A 20,834-nucleotide genomic window follows, 5' to 3' on the forward strand; every position below is an offset into this window, starting at 1 on the left:
ATGATATAGATTAGAACATACTATTCAAGGATATTATTATATTTAGTCATTTGACACAAACATGAATATAATAATCAAACTTTGCCTTTATTAATAATAAAATATGATACAAAAGTCCCTAGTAAATTATCACATAATTGGCTCTAAGGCTACTACTAACACAAACAAGATCAAAAGACACAATGAAAAGAAACAAACAAGAAGTTATTGAACAACCTAAAAGTTAACAAACTCCATTATGTGTTCTCCGACAACAATGCTAAAATTGATACATGCTCGTATGTCGTACTATAGTTGCATTCAATTCAAATTACCATCCCCCTACACCAATATAGTATAGGGAATGACTTGGATCATCTTTCAAGGAACATGATGATGAATATTAATCTCTAGACAAGATTTTCTTGGGGGTTTGGTTTTGAACTGACAATGTTATGATCAATTCATATGAAATGAGTGTCACTAATAGAAATGTAAACACCTAACTATGATCATAATGAAAGAAACGAAACTAACCTATGATTACAAGGGAAATTAATAAATGCATCTCAAACAATTAATAAACCTATTTAACATCCAAACATAAAGAAGAGTTGTGGAATTGAAAAAACTAAATTAACAATTGTAAGAGACAATTAATCAAATATGTTGTAAGCAATAAAGTCAAATGAAGACTAAGTAAAAGGTGCAAGAAATTATACTTGAAGCTATCTAGATCTATTGATAACCAACATTAAGAATGCTTGAAAACAATCAACCGAGACAACCAATACATTAAAGGAACTATGGATGGAATTGAGATTGAAGATGATCGATGGATCTGAGGATCGAATGGAATGGAGAACTCAATGACGGGAATCCCCCATCTTCTTATCTCTTCAATGGATGGATGAAGATGATGTGTAGCTAGGAATCTTAAAGCTCCAATGGATGAAAATGGAGTCGACGATGTCCTTCGATGAAGTAGGGAATCGCCTTACTCTTGAAGTGCCAGCGGATGAAGATGATGACTGGAGGAATCCCTCTATCTTGTCGTGGATGATGGATCACTGGAACATGGAGGTGATGACTAGAGGAATGGCTAGGGAAGAAGGTGGAGATGGCATCCCTTGATGGTGGTTGCTCAAAATTGGGGATCTTCTCCTCAATGAATTAGTGTTCCCTTTATACATTGTGTGACACGGTCGTGCTATGAAACATGGATTGGTCGGTCTATTATTGGAGGCTGAATTGTTTCTGATGCTGGTGAGGAACAATAGAAAGCACAACCCAATTGTGCTAGAAGGCATGGTCGTGGTGGCTATTGTGGGTGGCATCTAGTTGTTGATTGTAGGGAACAACATGAGACACGACTAGATAGTGTCCCCTGTTGGAAACACTCCCGAAGGTGGTTGAAGCTCCCCTTTGTTGTCTTGCAAAAAAAAAATACATTCACATTGAAGAAATAATACTATCAATTTGAAAAGATTTGAAATAAAGCTCATAATGCACTTGTCATTGTAAAACATGATATATATGAATGTGATCTTAAACACACAAGATTAAAATATCGAGTATGAGCTTAAAATATTACATCAAAACATTAGTCATCACTTACCTCGACATTGAGTGCTTCTTTATCATCAAGTGTGGAAAATGCAAAGCATTAGGGCGTCAAGCCTTGCATGTGGCAAGTAATGTACCTCTTGCATCTAGAATTTTAAGAATATAGAGGAATGAAAAAATAGCTTGGATTGACATCCAATGCTTTAGAGTCAATGTACATTGTATAGCGCACAGAAAGACTTTCAGGTTAGACAATAGTGAGGTAATATGTATACTATACTCACTAATAATGCTACATGATAGGATTAGATGAATTTGTCAAGTATAATGAGCCGCATTCACACAAATTAATTTTAACTAGATGTTTTTCTTGAGGGCAAGTAAAAGTTTATGTTTGGGGGTACTTAATATGTGTGAATCATGTATAGGTTTTCGATCTTATTTAGCATATATTTACTATGCTACATGAGTATATTTTACATAAACTTTTAGCATTTGCATTTATTTTATCTTTTTAATTTAGATAACTATGATTTGTGTTTTATATTGATAAAAGTAGAGATTTTGGTATTGGAGCATATTTGAGATGTAAAGATGAAGGAACAACATTGCAGCATGATCCACAACCAGTCCACGGTAGCCACCACGGTCGTGGATCATTCGAGAAGGAGAGGCAAATATGGAGGATCAATTGGAACAAATTGCATGGACCACAATCAGACTGTGGTGCCCACCACGATTGTGGACCCTACTGAAAACAACAAAGAATTAATGTAGAACACACCATGCCCATGGCCATGGAGCTTCAAGACCGCGCTATTATTTTTAGAAAATTCCATTAGCTTCATTTTATTTTTAAAAAATTCTATTAGTTGCCCCTACTTTTTAGGATGTGTTATAGTTGCCTACTTTTAGGAAACTTTCTCATGGCTCTAAAATTATAAAAGGAAATAATGGACGACAAGTAGAAGGCATTTGAGATCAGGGATCACCTGATCCCATGATAGGGGATTGAGGAGGATACCACATCCACGACATATTATGAAGTAGTTTTCTCTATTCTAGGATTAGGGAGTAGCTAGATGACATATTTACTTTGAACTTGTGATTTCTCTCTTTTATTAATGATATGTTCGATTCTTGATTCAGTCTTAGTGTACTTAATAAAATGTTGACAATTATGAATGTATTAGTGTATATTTACAATTATGAGAGTCAGGGGATGGACCGAGAAATGAACTCTAATCTCAAATATATAGAACTAGACTTGAGGGTTTGATCCCGAAAGTAGTTCAAGCTCTCTTGAGGATAACATTGGTTATCACAGAACTTACTGGATCTATCCTGATTCGACTATAATGAGAATAGGGGTCACGTTGGGTAAATATATCAGTATATTTCAATAGGAAATATCAATTATAATAGGATAAATTACCTTCAAATATAATCTAACATTGAGATAAGAGAGAGAATCACAATTAAATTGTCAATGGTAATTGAGTTGAAATTGAAATCCTAAGATTGTCTCAAGATTTGATTTCCCCATCACTTTTTATTTAGTTTTCTTAGTTTAACTTAATTTCTTATTATAATTATTTTTCATTTAGATTTTGTCTAAATAGTCTATTTTGTACGTGGACTAGTAGCCAACAATACGGTCCAAGAGGATAATAATTTTATTACTTAGTAACGACTGTGCACTTACAGTTAACACGCATCACATTACAAATGAGGTTCTATAACAATGACCAACTTAGTCATGATAACATGTAGTTGAGCCAATTTTTATAATTTATGTTAAGTTATAGTAAGATCAACATGCTTTTCTAACTCATGCAACATGACTTGATTTGTCTAATTTAATCAAATGGTTTATGTTGGATCAACCATATCAGATTGCGTTGAATTTAGATAATAGATTTTGATCTTATTAATATTAAATTAGTTGGTTTGAATCAAAAGTAAATGTGGCATTGGCCACTGAGACACAATTCATATTTTACCTATTTACATGAATTGTAATATCATCATTGCTTGTGCCCTATATTTAATGACATTTTTATGGTGACATATGTATGTAATGACTAATATATTATTCTGGTTATATACTGAAATGAATTTTCATATGAGTATGACTGATTTGCAAGACAATATAAATGTATTTCTTACATTAAAAAGAAAATTCATTCAAGATATAAATCTCTATCTAACTTTTAATAAGTTGTTCAACCCTATCAAAACTTCTCTAGAACTTTAAAATGACACTACAACTTACATTTCATAATGATTTTCTTGGATTTTTTTTCTTCTCATGCATTCAAATCTAGTTGAACACTTAAATTTGAAATTCACTTCCAAGATCAACTTCACACAAATTAATTTATCTTCAACAATCAAAGCAAAAAAGATCAACTTCATGTTCATCTACTTGAAAAGCTTAGCTATAAGAAGGCAAACAACACAAAGCTTATATATTATATATTGAAACAAATGATATGGTTCTCATCAAACACCTTAATATTTCCTTATCTTACATATCCGGATACATGAAATTCATTGCTCGAATATACAAATCTCTCCCTTTTCGCTTGAGGAGTTAATTAAAAATTGGTCCACTACTTCCTTCTCATTGTGTAGCAAAAGCAATGCCATCTCTGAGTTGCTCCCCAAGTTGAAATCCCCCATCACATCATGCTCTTCAATAATAATATCATCGAACCTATTATTAGTATTATTATTATTATCCTCGTGGCTCAATTGTGATGCAACAAACTTGTCGAGTGCCCTCCAATCTGTGACCTTCTTTGCCAATTGGTCTTCTCTAGTGTTGTCCTTCGATTGTAGCTTGGAGTTAGGTTGGGGCAAGGGAGGGCTTTCAAGTTGGGGAAGTTGGACAAAGTCACTAGAGTGGAGGAGGTGAAGGTCATCAAGGAGCTCACTTTCCTCTTGCTTACATTGTGGAGGAGTCACGGGAGGGGGTTGCTTGTGCATAGGAGTGAAGAGGTTGGGATGATGGTTCAACATGGGGTTCATCCAGCCGAGATCATCATAGCAATAGTTGGAATTCCAAATGTTCGCAACGTTGCTCCGTGTGGGGTAGGTTGTGGCTCGTTTCTTGAATGCACGACACACAACCCAACCTTCTTCCTATAAACATGTAATGCAAAAGTTAATTAGGAGATACAGCAAAAGACAACTTAAAAGAGTACTAAGTTAAAGTCTCCCAATAACAATTATGATAAATATGATTCTAAGGTGTCCAATGTGTTGACATATATTTAAATGATCAATAACTTAGAACTCAAGCCTAATTATAATAACAAATATTGGCATATTTTTTCAAAAATATTGTCATCTAAAACCAAATAATATACAAGGTGATTTCTTATCATCTAAATTCTTACTAAATATATTTTCTCAACAATAAAGAAAATGTAAATGTAAATGTATGTTGCACAATTAGTAGATCTTTCCAAAGATATAAAAAAAATAATAATATCATGCCCTTATGAAAGTAATGTTGATCAGATTTGTTAATTCATTTTGAATTAATTACTTCATGAACAAAATTGATAGTTATTGGCAGATTCCAAGATTCCTCTATTATTATAGTTTCCATCTAACTATATAATTTCTACAAGCCAACTTTGATGTCTATCAATTTTGTGGGTAGGGTATGCTTATAGTAGACCTCAAGTCCTTAATTAAATATCTAATGACAAATTAGTTCAGTTAAATAATTCTAAACTTTTCTTGATTCATATCATTATATCTGTACTTTTCAAAAAAAATCTTCATGATTAATATTTAATTTATTTATTAATTTCATATGTTTACTTTTAATGGTTTATATAGATACATTTTGGTGTAGTTTATGATGGAATTCCTTACTATTAAATTAAATTAATTAATTATGGGTCTAACTTCTTAACTATTTTTTTGTTTACGAGGATGAGGATCAATGCAAAGAGTTCAAGAAAATTTATATGGAGATGTGGAAGTTATAGATCTAGAATTCAAACTACTGATTGAGAAGAGAAAGCATGAAAAGAATGAATGATCATTTAGTTTTGGGGTTAGTTGTTATGAATCTATGAATAATGAAGATGCAATATTAATGTAATTGATGCATATGTTTGATAAATTTTACTTTGTGCAACAATCAAGTTATGTCTTGGATTTAATGGAGTAAAATCAATTTGTGTTGAAACAAGGAGTCCCTCGCATTCCTTAATTTGAAGTCGTTGGGCTTGCAACGCAAAAATTATCAAGACTTCTTAATTATTAGCATTTCTAACTACCAAGAAGAGCATCCCATTAAGTCACAAGTTAACACTTTTAAGATTATAACTCACATTGTGTCCAAGATTACATGAAACTCAAACACCTCTCACCAAGGTCACCCCTTGAAGTCAGTCTCCTTTGCTCAAGATACAATCTCTAACCTTCATAACCCACTCTTCTATCGGCGAGTGTTGCCATCAACTAAGGTGTAGATCACCTCTCTAACATATTAGGAACTAACACAATTGAAGCCACAATTGAAAGAGAACACTCATCTCCATGGCAACTCCATCTAGCTACTTTTTCAATTTTGAACACTTAAAATTTTTAGCATTACAAATATACAACATTAAGCTTATGACACACTACTCAACCAACTTTACGTCACTCTTGCTAACAACTACGACATATAAATCTTTTGTTGTATCACCCTACATCTTGGGAGGCCAAGCAACACCCTATAGTCTAAAGGGGTCGAATTAGTTTGGGTACATATGTATAATTTAATTTCAATGTATTCTAAAAACCAAAATGCCACACCGAGCGTGTCACCTAGACAAAACTAGATCCAAGATTTAAAGTTTGCACACAATCACAACCACTTACAAGGAACAAAACCAACCATATGCAAGTTTAACCCTCTTGTAGTTTGAAACATCAACAATACCTATAAGTTCCCAACTTTTCAACAACATGGTAAAGCTTCAATAACCTTCCAACACGAATTCTTACAAATTTGAGCAAATCCAATGTCTATGATATCATGTAAGCATTTCCATCTCAACTTTATATTTCCATAGGAAAGTTTCCAAACTATAAGAGATGTCATAGCATGCACCAGCCTCCCTACTAATTAAATGATTAAAATGATAGATTACTAATTATTTTTCAAATCTGAGTAGAATTCTTCACTTTCTTGAGACATCCATAACTTTGATGATAAACGACAATAATGAATTTTATCTTGGTCTAAGATTTTCAATTAACAAGATCAGACCTTGTTTTGTCCTTCTTGATATCCCATCCATAACTTCTTGATATCCCCATGAAACATTATCCACACCATCATGAAAGTTTACAACATAGTTCCTACTTTAATTGGGCAATAAATACAAGTAGCAATGTGACTAAGAATTTCTTCGACTTACAAGGTATATCATGTTGGTGCAATCAACCCCAAATGTTCAATGTGATCTTATATTTTGATTTTTGGGTAAAGAGTTTAGTGTTCTATCTTGTGATTCAAATATGTGTGTTTAAGTAGGTAGGGACTCAAGTAGATACACACATAGAGATACTTGGCGCAACCAAGGTCATGGTTACCTAATGATTCAAGGTCCATCAAAATCAAAAAAGGATAGTATGTGATACCCGATAAACTACAGAGCAAAGATCATTAGAGTGCAGTTATGCTTAAGATAGAGTACATAAGCAATGTGTGAAGGATGACATGGGGAGTGACAAGATCGATGCATCTAGGGGAGATGGCTAAAGTGAACTATGCAAGTAGAGTGTGAAGGATGACACAGATAGTGAGCCGAGGGCTTATGTATCTAAAGGATGAGAAACTTGATGGGACATAAATGGAGGCAGACTACATAATCAAAGTAAGGAGGAGTGAGCTGAGAGTTTGATGCATCTGAGGGACAATTAATTTGATTGGAGATGATTTGATGATAAAAATGATTGTGTGGTGAGCTGAGAACATATGTACTTGAGTGAGAGTAGATCTCATGCCTACTTGATTAGTAGATGGGCTATAATCAACCCACCAATCAACTAAATGAGTCCTTCAATTGATGGATGGTTGAATTGATTGGGGTTGACTCAAATACAAACAAAATAATCTATTATGGAGACCAACTGATTGGCCATTGACTAATAATGGTTTGGTTGGCTAATGTTTATGAGTAATCAACTAGTGGAGCTTGAACGAAGCACCCACCAAAGAAAATGATCGTAACCCATAGGAATTGGTTAAGTCTAGTTAATTGATGATACATAGTAGACGACTAGTAGAGATTGGACAAAGCAAACATTGAAGGAATTCAAGTCATGATCCATGGGAATAGATTAAGTTTAATTAATTGGTGGTGCATAGTAATTAACTAATTGGTGGCATTTTAGATTACAATAAAAGGTTTTAGAGGCAATAGAAGAATGACTTCAAGGAGGTTGACATAAAGCAAAATAAAGTTGTTTAAAACCTATTAGAAGTTTTTCTTCTTGTATTGAGCTTTATTGTAATTCCTCCATTGTAATCATGATCCTATAAGAGTTTTTGCTACATCTAATACATGATGCTGAAGTAGAAATTTAGCAATATTCTGGGCATGATTCACCAATGGATCATAGGTTGTGGAATATGGGTTTAGGGGCTACCACACACATAAAAGTCATGCGTGATGAATGGAATGTGCTTGTATGTGATTATATATATTTCTCTATTCAAACTTGTGTGACCTTGTTGAGATCACAACAAGAGTATTTAGAAATTCATATTTTTAAGTATATATATTATTCACCCTCCTCTAGCATCTAACTTTCACAAGCCATGGTTTCAACAAGTAGTATCAAATGGAAGGTCGCTCTTCTATGGATTAACTATCATGAGAGCATCATGGAGACAATGACCAAGATAACATATGAGGCTCCATCATATGATTATGATTTCAATCTTATAAAAGACAAATGGATGCTTAGTTTTGGAATGATTTCAGAATGATGCTTGCCATGAAGAGGGGGTTTGAAACTATGGTAGACAAATAAATAAGAAAGCTCAAGAAGAAGAAGTGGATAGAAAAACAAATCAAAATTAGTGAAGGTAAATAAAAGGTTTGCCATTCTTATTTTTAGTTTCTCCTAACAAATTTTTAAGCAGAATAATGGATTATAAGAATGCAAAGGATCATTAAAAAAGATCATGAAAATCCCATATAAGAGGAGGAAGCACAGGCAAAAAAGGAAATTAAATAGATCGTGAAGAAAATTGAAGAAAAAACTAGAAAACTCCTCAAGTAAAGGAAAAGGAAGCACTTCAACCTCCAACCATTGGGGATGTCATGGTTGACTCAAGACACCCTCTTTAATAGATAACTTGAATGAAAAAGCATCCATCTCTTCAAGAAGTAATGAACTAAGCAAGTCAATTGAGGAGGAGATTTTGGAAGTCATTCTTTAGGTGTCTCAATCTAAAGTCAAAATCAAAGATCACACAATTTATTTTGGGTGAAATTAGAGAGAACATTGCAAGAGTAGCTACCCACTCATCAAGAAAGACGTAAAGGAAAAAAAATATAAACTCTAAACTTGGTGGATTTGATTTGGTCACTAACCCAAGTTGTTGAAAAAAAAGAAGTGAAGAAGAAAAATCTATTGATGCTTCACGTTCCCAAAAAGTGGTCAGTACCACACAAAATGCCAAAAGAAGATGGTAGTGAAAGAGAAGAAGCCAAGAAGGGAAAGGAAGAAACTTGGAGGCTCAAGTTAAGAGGGAGTTCCTATGATAAAAGGGAAGGCCCCATTTCCTTGTTTAAATTTGAATATAGAATTAAATTCTTCCATATATAAGAGTAACTCATATATGTTAGTTTACCAATGTATAATTTCGGCTTCAAGTATCATGACAGATTTAGAATGCATGATAACTCTAGGAATAACTTTCATGATAATTCCATCTAGCCTAATAATAGGAAGGAATAAATGAATCTAGGAAAACAATCCAAGAAGGATAGATACATGCATAGAAAGAACAAAGTCCAAAGTAGACAAAAATCTAGGGCAAATAATGCCAAAGTAGCATTTGGACCTAAAAAGGTGGCCAAGGATGGAAGTTCTAGGGAGAGATTCATTAGCCAAGTTGGGACCCATGGTTTGATAGATAACAATGAAAGGAGACCAATACTAAGACTTTAGGTCAAAATTCATTTGAACCACTTAGTTAATTTTGGGATTTTGTATCTAGCATTAATTTTGGTAGGATTGTTGGATAAAATATATTTTTTAAAGTAGTTATGAGTTGAAAAAATCTCTCAAGAAAATTTAAGAATTTTCAGAGAGGCTTATAGGGCTTATAGATATTCTAGTGGGTTTTAGAATTAGCATGGCCAGGATTTTCATAAATTAGTTGACTATTTCAATCGATTAGAGATTAAGTCAGATGTGATTATCTCTAGAGAGCAGTCAACTAGAATTGGGTAGCAATTGCTAGCACTAAGAGTAGTTAACTAGATAATAGTTAGGAGTTAATTGGCACATTGTAGAAAGGATAAACTTTATTTACTTTAGCTTGAGAAATAATCAAGGAGACTTGGTATTTTGGTATAGAGTCTCATAGCAGTCTTTGAATACAAGTTAAGGATCATAAAAGATGCATGAGACCAATAATTAAGATATTATTGGTTCTTTTATTTATGTTGTCAAAGGGGGAGAATTGTGTTGTTTAAGTTAGGAGACAATATTCTTCTTGACGAGACGTTGTTAATTTAAAATTCCTTACTTTAGGGGAATCTTAAGTGTATAGGAGCCTAGACTTCAGTCTCATTGCATGATATGAATTTCATTTCTAATGATGGATTTGGTAAATTCCTACATCTATGGGAAGCTTAGGTGAAGGAGGAGACTAGATGTAGGTCTCATTTTCTTAGATGTAGTGGGAGCCTAGACTTAGGTCCCATGCATTATGCGGTATGCATTTCATTTCTAATGATGGATTTGATGAATTCCTAGCTCTAGGGGGAGCTTAGATGAAGGAGGAGACTACGTGTGGGTCTCATTTTGCATTTGTTGCATGTCATAGAATTTTATTATATATATGTTATTTTTTTCTAGCTAAAATAGATTGTCAAATATCAAAAGGGAGAAATTATTGACATCGACCCAAAGTGGTTTGATATGACCTTGGATTTTGATATTTAGGTAAAGAGCGACTTTGTTTTATGATTTGATATATATGTTTGAGTGCGTTGACAATCAAGTAGATACACACATGGAGATAATTTAGCACAACCAATGTTGTGGTTACAAGATGACTCAAGGTTCATTAAGATCAGAGAAGGGTAGTATGGGACACCCGAGAGATTGCCAAACAAAGAGCATTAGAGTACAACTGTCTAAGATAGCATACTACATAACTGAAGCATAAAGAATGACACAGGACGTTGGCCGAGGGTTTAGTCCATCCAAAGGATGAGAAGCTTAAAGGGAGAAAATTGAAGAAAACTATATAAGTGGAGCATAAAGGATAATACAGAGAGTGATATGAGGGTTCGATGCATCTGAGCAAGAAACTTGATAGGAGATGGCTAAATGCAAATTAGAAGTATTGCGGAAGGATGACATGAGTAGTGAGTTGAAGTCTCAATGCATCCAAGTAATGAGAAACTTAACAATAATGGTACAGTGACAAAAATTATAGTATGGTGAGCTGAAAGTTGAGAGCAAATGTACTCAAACTAAGGTAGATCTCAGTATAAATTGACTCAATCATTAGATATTTCATAGTCAACCCACCAGTTGATTGAAGGGCACCTTTAGTTGATCGATGGTTGAATTGACTAGACGATCAACTTGAATATGAACAAATTAGATTGTACTAGAGATCAATTGATTGGTAATGGCCCAGTAGGCTGATGCTTATGAGTAATCGATTGGTGGAGATTAGGTGAACCTATTATTAAAGGAAACAATTATATCCATAGGAATTGATCAAGTCTAGCCAAATGATGGTACATAACAGTCGACTGATGGAGCTCAGATTTAAAAAATACCAAAGGAAACAATTATGATCCATGGGGTTCGATCAAGTTTAATCGAATGGTGGTGGATAGTAGTCAATTGATCAATAGTGGATCAAATTACAACGAGAGTTTTTAAAGTCTATCAAAGTAAAACTTCATGAAGGCTTCAGTATCAAGAAAAATAAAATTGCTTAAATCCTATTAGAAGGTTTCCTTCTTGTATTGATCTCTGTTGTAATTTCTCTATTGTAGTTGTGATCCTGTAAAATGTTTTTCCACCTCTAATACTTAACCATGAAGGAAATAATTAGCAATAGTTCAGGTGTGATTCACCAATAGATCATAAGTCATGGAATAAGAGCTTGTGTTTGTCAAATCCCGTAAAAGGCATGGGTGATAAATGGTGTGCTTATATCTGATTATTTCTATTTCATTATGCTAACTTGTGTATCCTTGATGAGATTGCAGCAAAAATTACTAAGAAATTCATATTCCCAAGTACATACTTTATTCACCCCCTCTAGTACCTGATCATGATCAACCTGCATGTTCCAACATATCGCTAGGTAACCTGTTGTGGAAGTAACATCCAAACTAATTAACAAATCTAGATTCATGTCCCTAGAACACTAACAAGTATATGCAAAAGTATTCCTACCATCAACATAATTAATTTTCTATTAAAAGAAAAAGTTATCAACTTATCATAACATGACCATAGTTGTTACTTGAAGATACCACATATCCACCTAATGTTCCAACACCAACACAACTTATCTCTCATACAACTAGGGAGGGTTTTCACTCATAACCAATCTTTACCAACCAACTTACCTACACATCTAGGTAACACCCACCAACTTTAAATTCAAAGTGCTTTGATATCAAACACCCAAGCTATACCTAAACACCATAGAAGAATGGACTAACCACAACCTTTGGACAATACACAATATGTTTGGTTAACCAAAAATAGATCTAGAATAAAATGTCAACCAACACTTCCTAGTTTGGTCATGATAAACCATGACTTGAAGTGAAAGTCATGCCGATGACCTTGCTCAAGCCAAAATACAAAACAAGGGTCAAAATTAATTTGGCTATCATACCATGATAGTTAGAAAGAACACACTTTTTCCTTATTACCATAACTCTAGTTCATCTAATTTTACTTCAAATATTTTTGGCTTTTATTGTCGGAAAAGGTAAGACTCTATGGTTACTTGATTATAGGCAACTTCACATGAATATTGGTTACTTGATTATGATACAACTTCACATATAACAACGAATCACTAAATATTTTCTACTCTTCATCTCTCCGATTTATCACTAGTTTCTATCGTGGATGTCCCTCATACCTATCAAAGAATAAGGTTCCCTACATATCTCCTTATTAAATATTAAACAAAGTCCTTTAAGTTGTAGAATTTTCAATGAATTTTGTATCTTAGTACTCTTAGTAAATCCTTAAATTCTTGTGTAAGGATTATGCTAATTGTGTTTTTCAAGATCTACGAACATAAAGGATAATTGGTGGAGCTCATGAATTTAATAGAGTCTACTACTTCATGGAGTCCTCTTCATAAACACACTTTGTACTACAAACATAACTCCATACTAATGACATTATCCACTAAATCATCCTTCTAGATTAAAAATTAAATACTTCATTAGTATTCCACTCTCAACTAAATTCATTGTGAGGCATTACCCAAGAAATATTAGGGAGATGCAACACTCACCTCATGTTATGTAATAAATTATATACTTTTCTCTAAACTCAATGGTAAAATACTCTTTTCACGTCTTTATCTTATCTAAATTGTATTTTTCTTTATATTTTTTTTGTTTTTTATGTTATGCTCATATTTTAGAATCTATACATGACAAACTTAGCTCTAGAGCTACTCATTGTGTTTTCCTTAGTTACTCTTGCACCAAAAGGGGTTCTAGGTGTTGATCCATAGTCTCATCATTTTTATATCTCTATTGATATAGCTTCTTTGAAGCTATATCATATTTTTGGAACTCTTCTAAATTATCTTCTGAATCCATAGAACTTCTACCGCAACCAAATTCACTCCTCCACAAAAACCATCTATAATTAGTTCTCCATTACATATGTATCTCGAAGTTAGACATCTTCAGATTCTCAATCTCCACCAACAATTTCAACTGTAGATCCACTTTTAAATGTTGGCTTACCAATTATATTAAAGAAAGGTAAACACACAACCACTAGGCATCTTATTATAAAGTTTAGTTCTTTAAAAAAAATTAGGCTTATCTTTTTATTAGTTTTCCATGTCCTTGTGCCACTAGTATCCTAATTTTAGTACTTGGTATTTTTTACATGCTTATGGATGTCAAAAGACATCTTGAAGCCAAATTTATTATTAATAATTTGCAAAGCTCATGATACTTTCTTGAAGGGGAGGGTGTAACTGTAAAATTATTACCGTGTGATCTTGTGGTCACTATTGAAAATAACATCTTGCAATGTAGGATAGACTGTGTACAATAGATCCAATGTGGTTCGACCTTTCTCTAGGATCTGCATTAACTGGAGCTTCGTGCATCGGGTTGCTCTTTAAAGGTCATAATACTTTCTAGAAGTATAACTTTCTTATATCTACCAAGGAACATCCCTATCTCAAAAAATAAGGGGGAGTTTACTTTGAAGACCCTTCTCATTATTGAGGAATAGAAGGTATAGTCTTATCTTAAAGTTACTTGGCCAATATATCCTTTGTAGTTGATATTCTAAGTCGGTTCATTCCATATAGTCTTAAGAATTCTTCAATATAGTAAACGTTATTAAGAAAAGACTTGTTATACAAGAAGCATGAACACTTAAATATTAAGGCTTTTTTCAAAAGTTGACTATGCTTAATCAAATAATATTGATAGAAGTTCCACCTTAGATTTTTGTACATAGGTTGGAAGCAAAATGTGAAATATGGTAGCATGATCTAGTGTTGAAGCATAATAAGTGATACTACCACATACAACATGTGAAATGGTGTGGATAAACCCTTCTTGAAGAATTTGATTTAATATTATAGAACTAATGGATATGCATTGTGAGAATCATGTGACCATTTATATTGTAAATAATCTAGTGTTCAATGAGAGCAAGAAACACATTAAAATGGATTGCCACTTTATTCATGACACAATCATGTCTAGAATATTATTACACCATAGACTTCTTTAAAAGAACAAACAACTAATGTTTTTACTAAGAAACTCTCTATTACTCTCAGGGTTGTAAACAAGCTGGGTCGAACCAAGCTTTGTGTTGTTCAAACTTATTGTTATCAAGTTCTCAATTCAAACTTATTTGATTGTTTATAATTTTTATATTTTAAACCTATTTGGTTGATTATTGATTTGATAATATAATTTTATTTATTTATTTTGAAATTTTTTTTTATTTATTTAGCATGTTGATAATAGTTTTATTGATGAATATGATTCAAAAATATTATTCATGAACGTTATTTATGAACATTGTTTATGAACGTTGTTCATGAACACAAGTTGAACACATATGTGTTCAAACTTATTTGTTTAGTTTAACTAGTTGTTCAAGCTTAATTGATCTTGTATCTATTGAATGAACATAAATAAGCTCTTATCAAACTGAACACCAAACTTGTTCATTAACGTTCGGTTCATTTATAGCTTTAATTACTCTATCTATATTTCCATATAAAAGGTTACCATGATAGATATTTATGCTCTAACTTGAAAGGGGAACATTAGAAAAATAGAATTTTCATGTTACAAAGTCTTGAGTCTTTCATTTTTACTTAGTCATGTTAGGTGTTTATTGTGGTTGCACCAACCATCAATGAAATGTTGTTGGGATAACTCTAGAGGACCACTAGTTGTAACCACAACACTAACCCTTCCTGAAAGTGTTGCAAGTTTTTTTTTTAGTTGCATCGAATATGATTAAGCATGATGGGAAGCTATAGAAAATCTAACTGATCATCTTAAGCTAGGGGTGGTGGGAGGAGAGGGGGGGTGGGGGGGGGGGGGGGGGGGGGGGGGGGGGGGGGGGGGGGGGGGGGGGGGGGGGGGGGGGGGGGGGGGGGGGGGGGGGGGGGGGGGGGGGGGGGGGGGGGGGGGGGCGGGGGGGGGGGGGGGGGGGGGGGGGGGGGGGGAGGGGTGGTCATGAAAAAGGGGTGCTCCAAGTTGAATCTTGGCCTTAGCTTTGTAAGTTATTCATCAAAAGATAATTTAGTAGCAAAGCAGAAGTCTATGTTGAAGACGGTGTTGTGAAAGATGTGATAACCAATAATGCCTATCACAAAATTTTGGGCTACATTATATGTGTGTCAAAATATACTTGACAACTATCTAGATTTGAATAGAAAAATTGTTGTCTAGAAGGAATAGGAGCAAGAAATCACAATGACTATTTGTGGATACATAACTTAGGAGGTGGATAGCAAATGGTAATGAATGAGATCTAAGCTAACAAATATTTGAACTTCATTGAGACTAAGAACTATATAGTCAAGCATGGAGATATATTTTCATAAATTTGAAAGAAAAATAAATTTAACTATACTCTTTTGATAAGCAATAATTTAGCAGCAAAGTTGTTGCGATAAAAATGTGAGAGGTTGTACAAAATAGAATAAAAGTACCATTAAGTGAAAGTAGTTTATAACTTTTTCTTATAAAAATTATAAATTTATTCAAAGACTACAGTTGTAGGTGGAAAATGCAGAGAGAAATTAAAGAAAAATCAAATGTAATTTAAACTTACTTATATTTCTACTGATAAAGTTGGGATAGCTTGATGATCATAATTAATCATCATTCCTATTCTTTCTACATTGAAGTATTTTTGTTCAGTATATATAATAAAATATCAAAAAAATTTAACCTAGAAAGGAACATGCTTTTGCAAATATGGACATAAATGTGTATAATGAACAAAAGAACAAAAAGTGGAATGAGTTTACAAGGTGAATTAGTGGAAGCTAAAGAACAAAAAGTATCATTATTGCACCCATTACAATTAAGGATGTCTGTGCATGCTCATAATTAAAGCTATTTGTCTTTCTAAAAGCTAAAAGTCCTGTACATCATGCATCAGTTTGTAATATATTTAAATAATTAATCTTCTGAAGCTCCATGCAATATATCGATACTGTTGAAGAAATAAATTAAAGATCAAAAAAATTAAGATAATACTGAAAGTTTAACGCATGCATAACTGAAGAGAAAGAGAAGGTGAGCATTTGAGCTTGCCTGAGGTGGTCCGTTCTCCTCGGACTCCAGTCTGTACTCGTGCATTATCCAGTCAGTCTTCTGCCCGTTTGGTGCTCTCCCTTTGTAGAACACAAGCGTCTTCCTCATCCCGATCACTTTGCTCTTGTCATGGACCGCCTTGTCTCGTCCTGTCGCCTTCCAGAACCCGGCCATGGTTGCCCGGTTGGTCCTCGTCCCTGTGGGGTACTTCTTGTCCTTGTGGCTGAAGAAGTACCACTCGCTCTGCTCTTCGTACCCGATCCGGCATTGTTCTTTTCACAAACACACGGAGGGGGCATGCGATTGGTTAATCGTCTGCGTGTTTGACGAAATGTCTATCTGAAAGAGTATTTCTACACGCATATATATTCACGTACCTTGGAGATCCCATGGCTCAATTCTGTAAAGATCGATGTCTCTGATGACATCCAGGTCTATCTTCTGCGAGGCCACCTTCTTCTTGAGGTAATACCCGACGAGCTCCTCGTCGGTGGGATGGAACCTGAAGCCAGGAGGAACGCAGGACTCCATGGCTTCCCTTGCCTGCACCCGAGCTTATATATAAGCGATGCATGCTTCATAGGACTGCACTTAATTCCGTCCAGCAAAGGAGAGAGAGTGAGAGAGAGGAAATGATTTTAAAATACTTGGCATGGCTCTGGTTTTGTACTGTCCTTTATGAAATCAAGGGAGAATGGCCAAATGTTGGAAGCCGGGACAGGGCAGTCCCTGCCATGATGCTGTCCCTGGAATGTGAATGGTAGCAATCATTCGGCTTCAACATGTGCTCTATTAGTCCACAATAATCATGGTTCAGACATAAATGTAAGGGAGCAAAGCCAAGTGCGAAGGAAGGAGGAGGACTCAGTCCCCTTAAGTTATGGTTTTTCATTTGTTTTCTTCTCCTTTCCTTTGCCTTGAGCAATCATGGCAGCTTCAGCTACTGCATTAATTACCATCTACTTGAACATTGGAGTATAATTACTGGCTATAAGATATGTGGTTTGGTGATGATAAGCTTAATTAATGGTGGATCCAGCTGGGGAGTGCATGTTCAATTGGCATGAGCATGCATGACGTTTGGTAAAGGACATGGCATGCGCTTCTTCTGCGAGGGGGAATGGGATCTAAAGGTAACAAAGGGAGCTTTCTTAGAGTCAGGCCTGTCACGGAGAGGCTTAAAAGGAGGAAACTGAGCTCTTTGCACACTGACTCATTTGTCTCCTTGTCTTGGGATTGCATGTCAGGACACATCTCTCTCTCCCTTTCCCTGTACAGTACACCTTTTGTCTTACTGATTAACTAAGTCGTCCTCCCAACTTTAGCTTGAATTCAACAAGGTGGAGGGATCCAGAACAAGGTTCGACCTCTTCATGGCAATGTATAATAGCTTCGACCTTTTGGCTTGCTAATTAGTCTCGTAGATCTTGATGGGATGTCAAGCGAGTTAAGATGTTTAAAAGGGTAGTAAAAAGTAGAATCAACAAAGGGAAGTGAGCATGTATACTTATGATTAAGTTTTGAAAAGAAAGGGAAAAAACACTCTTGAAGGCCTGTATTATTTCTTGTAGATTTAGAAACAATTGCTTCTTGGTCTCTCTCTCGTATGGATACAAGTGTAAAGGTAATTATGATCGAATATCTCTAAAATATTTCCCTTTTATACTTTTGCGTTGTAATTTATCAAAAATGCCTATTATACTTCATTCATAATTTACTTGCAGTTTCATCAATTGCCCACAAAGACTGCTCCATCGGGGTGGTGTGAGAATATTAACTGCTGTTTCTGATAATTCATTGCTTCAATCTTCTGTCTCCAAACTAGCTAAAAGATCATTACCTTGAAAAGAATGAGCGAAGGTAGATCATATACTGGTGCTGGCCAGTGATTAATCCGTATGGGGATATTTAAGCTTCAGGATCTTAGATCTCATATGATAACTATAAGAAGCTTACAATCTTCATTCTTAAACCAAGTCAATATTACTCCAAGATCTGTATAATTTGTAGTTTCTTTATCAGAAACTAATTAATAGTTATGTACATAGACAGAACCCTAAAATTAACCAGTTCTCTCTTGCTTCTGTTTAATTTACTGGAAAAAGGGAAGAAAGAAAAACAAGTAGATTTTGATCAAGAGATCGATTCATTAATAGGAAGAGAAGAAAGAACAAGAAGAGAAAAAACATGAGAAAGGGGACGTATCGGTTACACCCATGCATCATATATATTCATATTATATGCTTATATGCTACAGTAGATAAAATTAAACTAACCATATGATATGGGGAAAAAGTTGTATGAAGCTAGCAGCTAGCGTCGTCGTCCACAATTCCTCCTGAATGGGAGTAAGGCACGAACTGAGGAGGAGAGGGAGTAACAGGAGCAGCTAGAAATTAAGGGGCGGCGATCTAAGGAAGGAGAGAAGGTGGAGGGTATAAATTAAGTTTAAAAAGGAGATGAGCCTGAGAGGAGGCAGACCCACCCCTCTGCCTCTGCCTCTGGTTTCGATTGCGCGTGGGTTGAAGGAATGAAGGTCGTTTGACGTCACACACCCACTCTCCTTTTGCTTTCCACCTTTTTCCTATCTATCTTATCACAAAAGACTCTTCTTCGGCTTTGGCTTCGACTTCGGCTTCGGCTTTGGCTTTTGCCTTCGGCTTGTATTTCCAATCTGAAGGTAATTGGATTACTGGGGAACAGTGCAGATTAGACTGCGAGGATGGAAGGGAACCGTACAGCGGGGATGAGGAGAGGAATGAGAGCATGCATGGCAGATTTAGGGTTGTGATATATCGATCTCGATCGATCGGCAATGGGGAATTATATTGGTCTGCGTGCAGTGCAGTGCAGTGGCAATTTTGTTGGCTTTTCTCGTGCCATGATTTGCTGGGTGGAGTGGAAGGCCAAATGAATGCTTGCCTTGGTTGGGGCATGCATTTAGAGATCATAATTGAGGGTTTGGAGGGCAAAAGAGAGGCTTGCCAGTGACGCGCACTGCGGCTTAATGAGATAATAGATGAGATAAGATGCTTATAATTATTACTCAAATCTCTCTTTATTCAATTTCATGAGTAATTCAATTTAGTTAGCTTTGATTTTAGTCAATTGGTGTATTACCATCTCCAAATACCCATTTTAGCACATGAGGCGACTCCTATTAAGGAGAAAATTTATATGTTTCAACATCACCAAATAGGTAATTAACCTTAATGCAAAAGATGGTTAATTCTTAAGGGGGAAAAAGTGGATCTATCACCTCAGCGGTCCTCTTAGAGTCGGTCCTATGGGTATAGAAGAAAGTAAATTCAAGTACATAAACAAGAGGCTTAAAGATGATTCCTAAGAAAGGAGAGAGGTTGAGAGGATTACTCAACTCTAAGATTTGGCCAACAATCAAGTATGCACAGAGATGAAAAATTGACCCTAATGAACAATGCTAAATTCTTCAAATAAAGTTGGCAACACTCCAAAAATCTCCTATAAGGATGTTTTTTCATTTAGGAATATAAAATTATGTGTCTTCATTGATAAGGATGATACTTAGTTGGTGTATTTGTTTTGAAATAGGGCTATCTAACTATCCAACCCAAAGAGCATATCATGAAGAGCAATTAGGCTTGATTTGGCCCAATGATGACCCAACAAATCAAATAACTCAATTGTAGGTTATTATACTATGCAATTTCAGCATGATTTTTACTGCAATTTGGCATGATTTTATGGCTATAAGTTGCTACAATGCTGTTTCAACTAATTTATTTTGATTTGTTTAGCAAATGTTTAAATCAAGTTTATCTTGTGTTTCTAATGTGTGCATCAAATGTGCAGGGTCTTAATAGAGTACACATAGAACTTATATAGCTCATGACTCAACATTGTTGAGTTGTAGTGGTTAACTTGACTTGATCAAATTGATTGAGATTATGTTTGATAGCATGGAGGTCCAAAACAAGGTGGTTGCAAAATTGATTGACAAAGGATAGCATGAGA

General features: G+C 34.9%; 1 protein-coding gene across 1 annotated transcript; it reads right to left on the reverse strand.

Annotated features, from left to right (window-relative positions):
• Positions 1 to 4,098: 4,098 nt before the first annotated feature.
• On the reverse strand, positions 4,099 to 17,378 carry LOC141844446 (NAC domain-containing protein 105-like). The gene is made up of 3 exons (XM_074732501.1): positions 17,219 to 17,378; positions 16,842 to 17,113; positions 4,099 to 4,692 (listed from the first exon to the last, which is right to left on the reverse strand). Exons 1-3 carry the CDS (start codon positions 17,370 to 17,372, stop codon positions 4,099 to 4,101), a joined length of 1,020 nt encoding a protein of 339 aa, XP_074588602.1. The 5' UTR covers positions 17,373 to 17,378.
• Between the last annotated feature and the right edge of the window lie 3,456 nt (positions 17,379 to 20,834).

This window comes from Curcuma longa, chromosome 1, assembly GCF_044706935.1.
Source record: "Curcuma longa cultivar G26 ecotype Majalengka, Jawa Barat chromosome 1, ITB_CL_G26_1.1, whole genome shotgun sequence".
NCBI lineage: Eukaryota > Viridiplantae > Streptophyta > Magnoliopsida > Zingiberales > Zingiberaceae > Curcuma > Curcuma longa.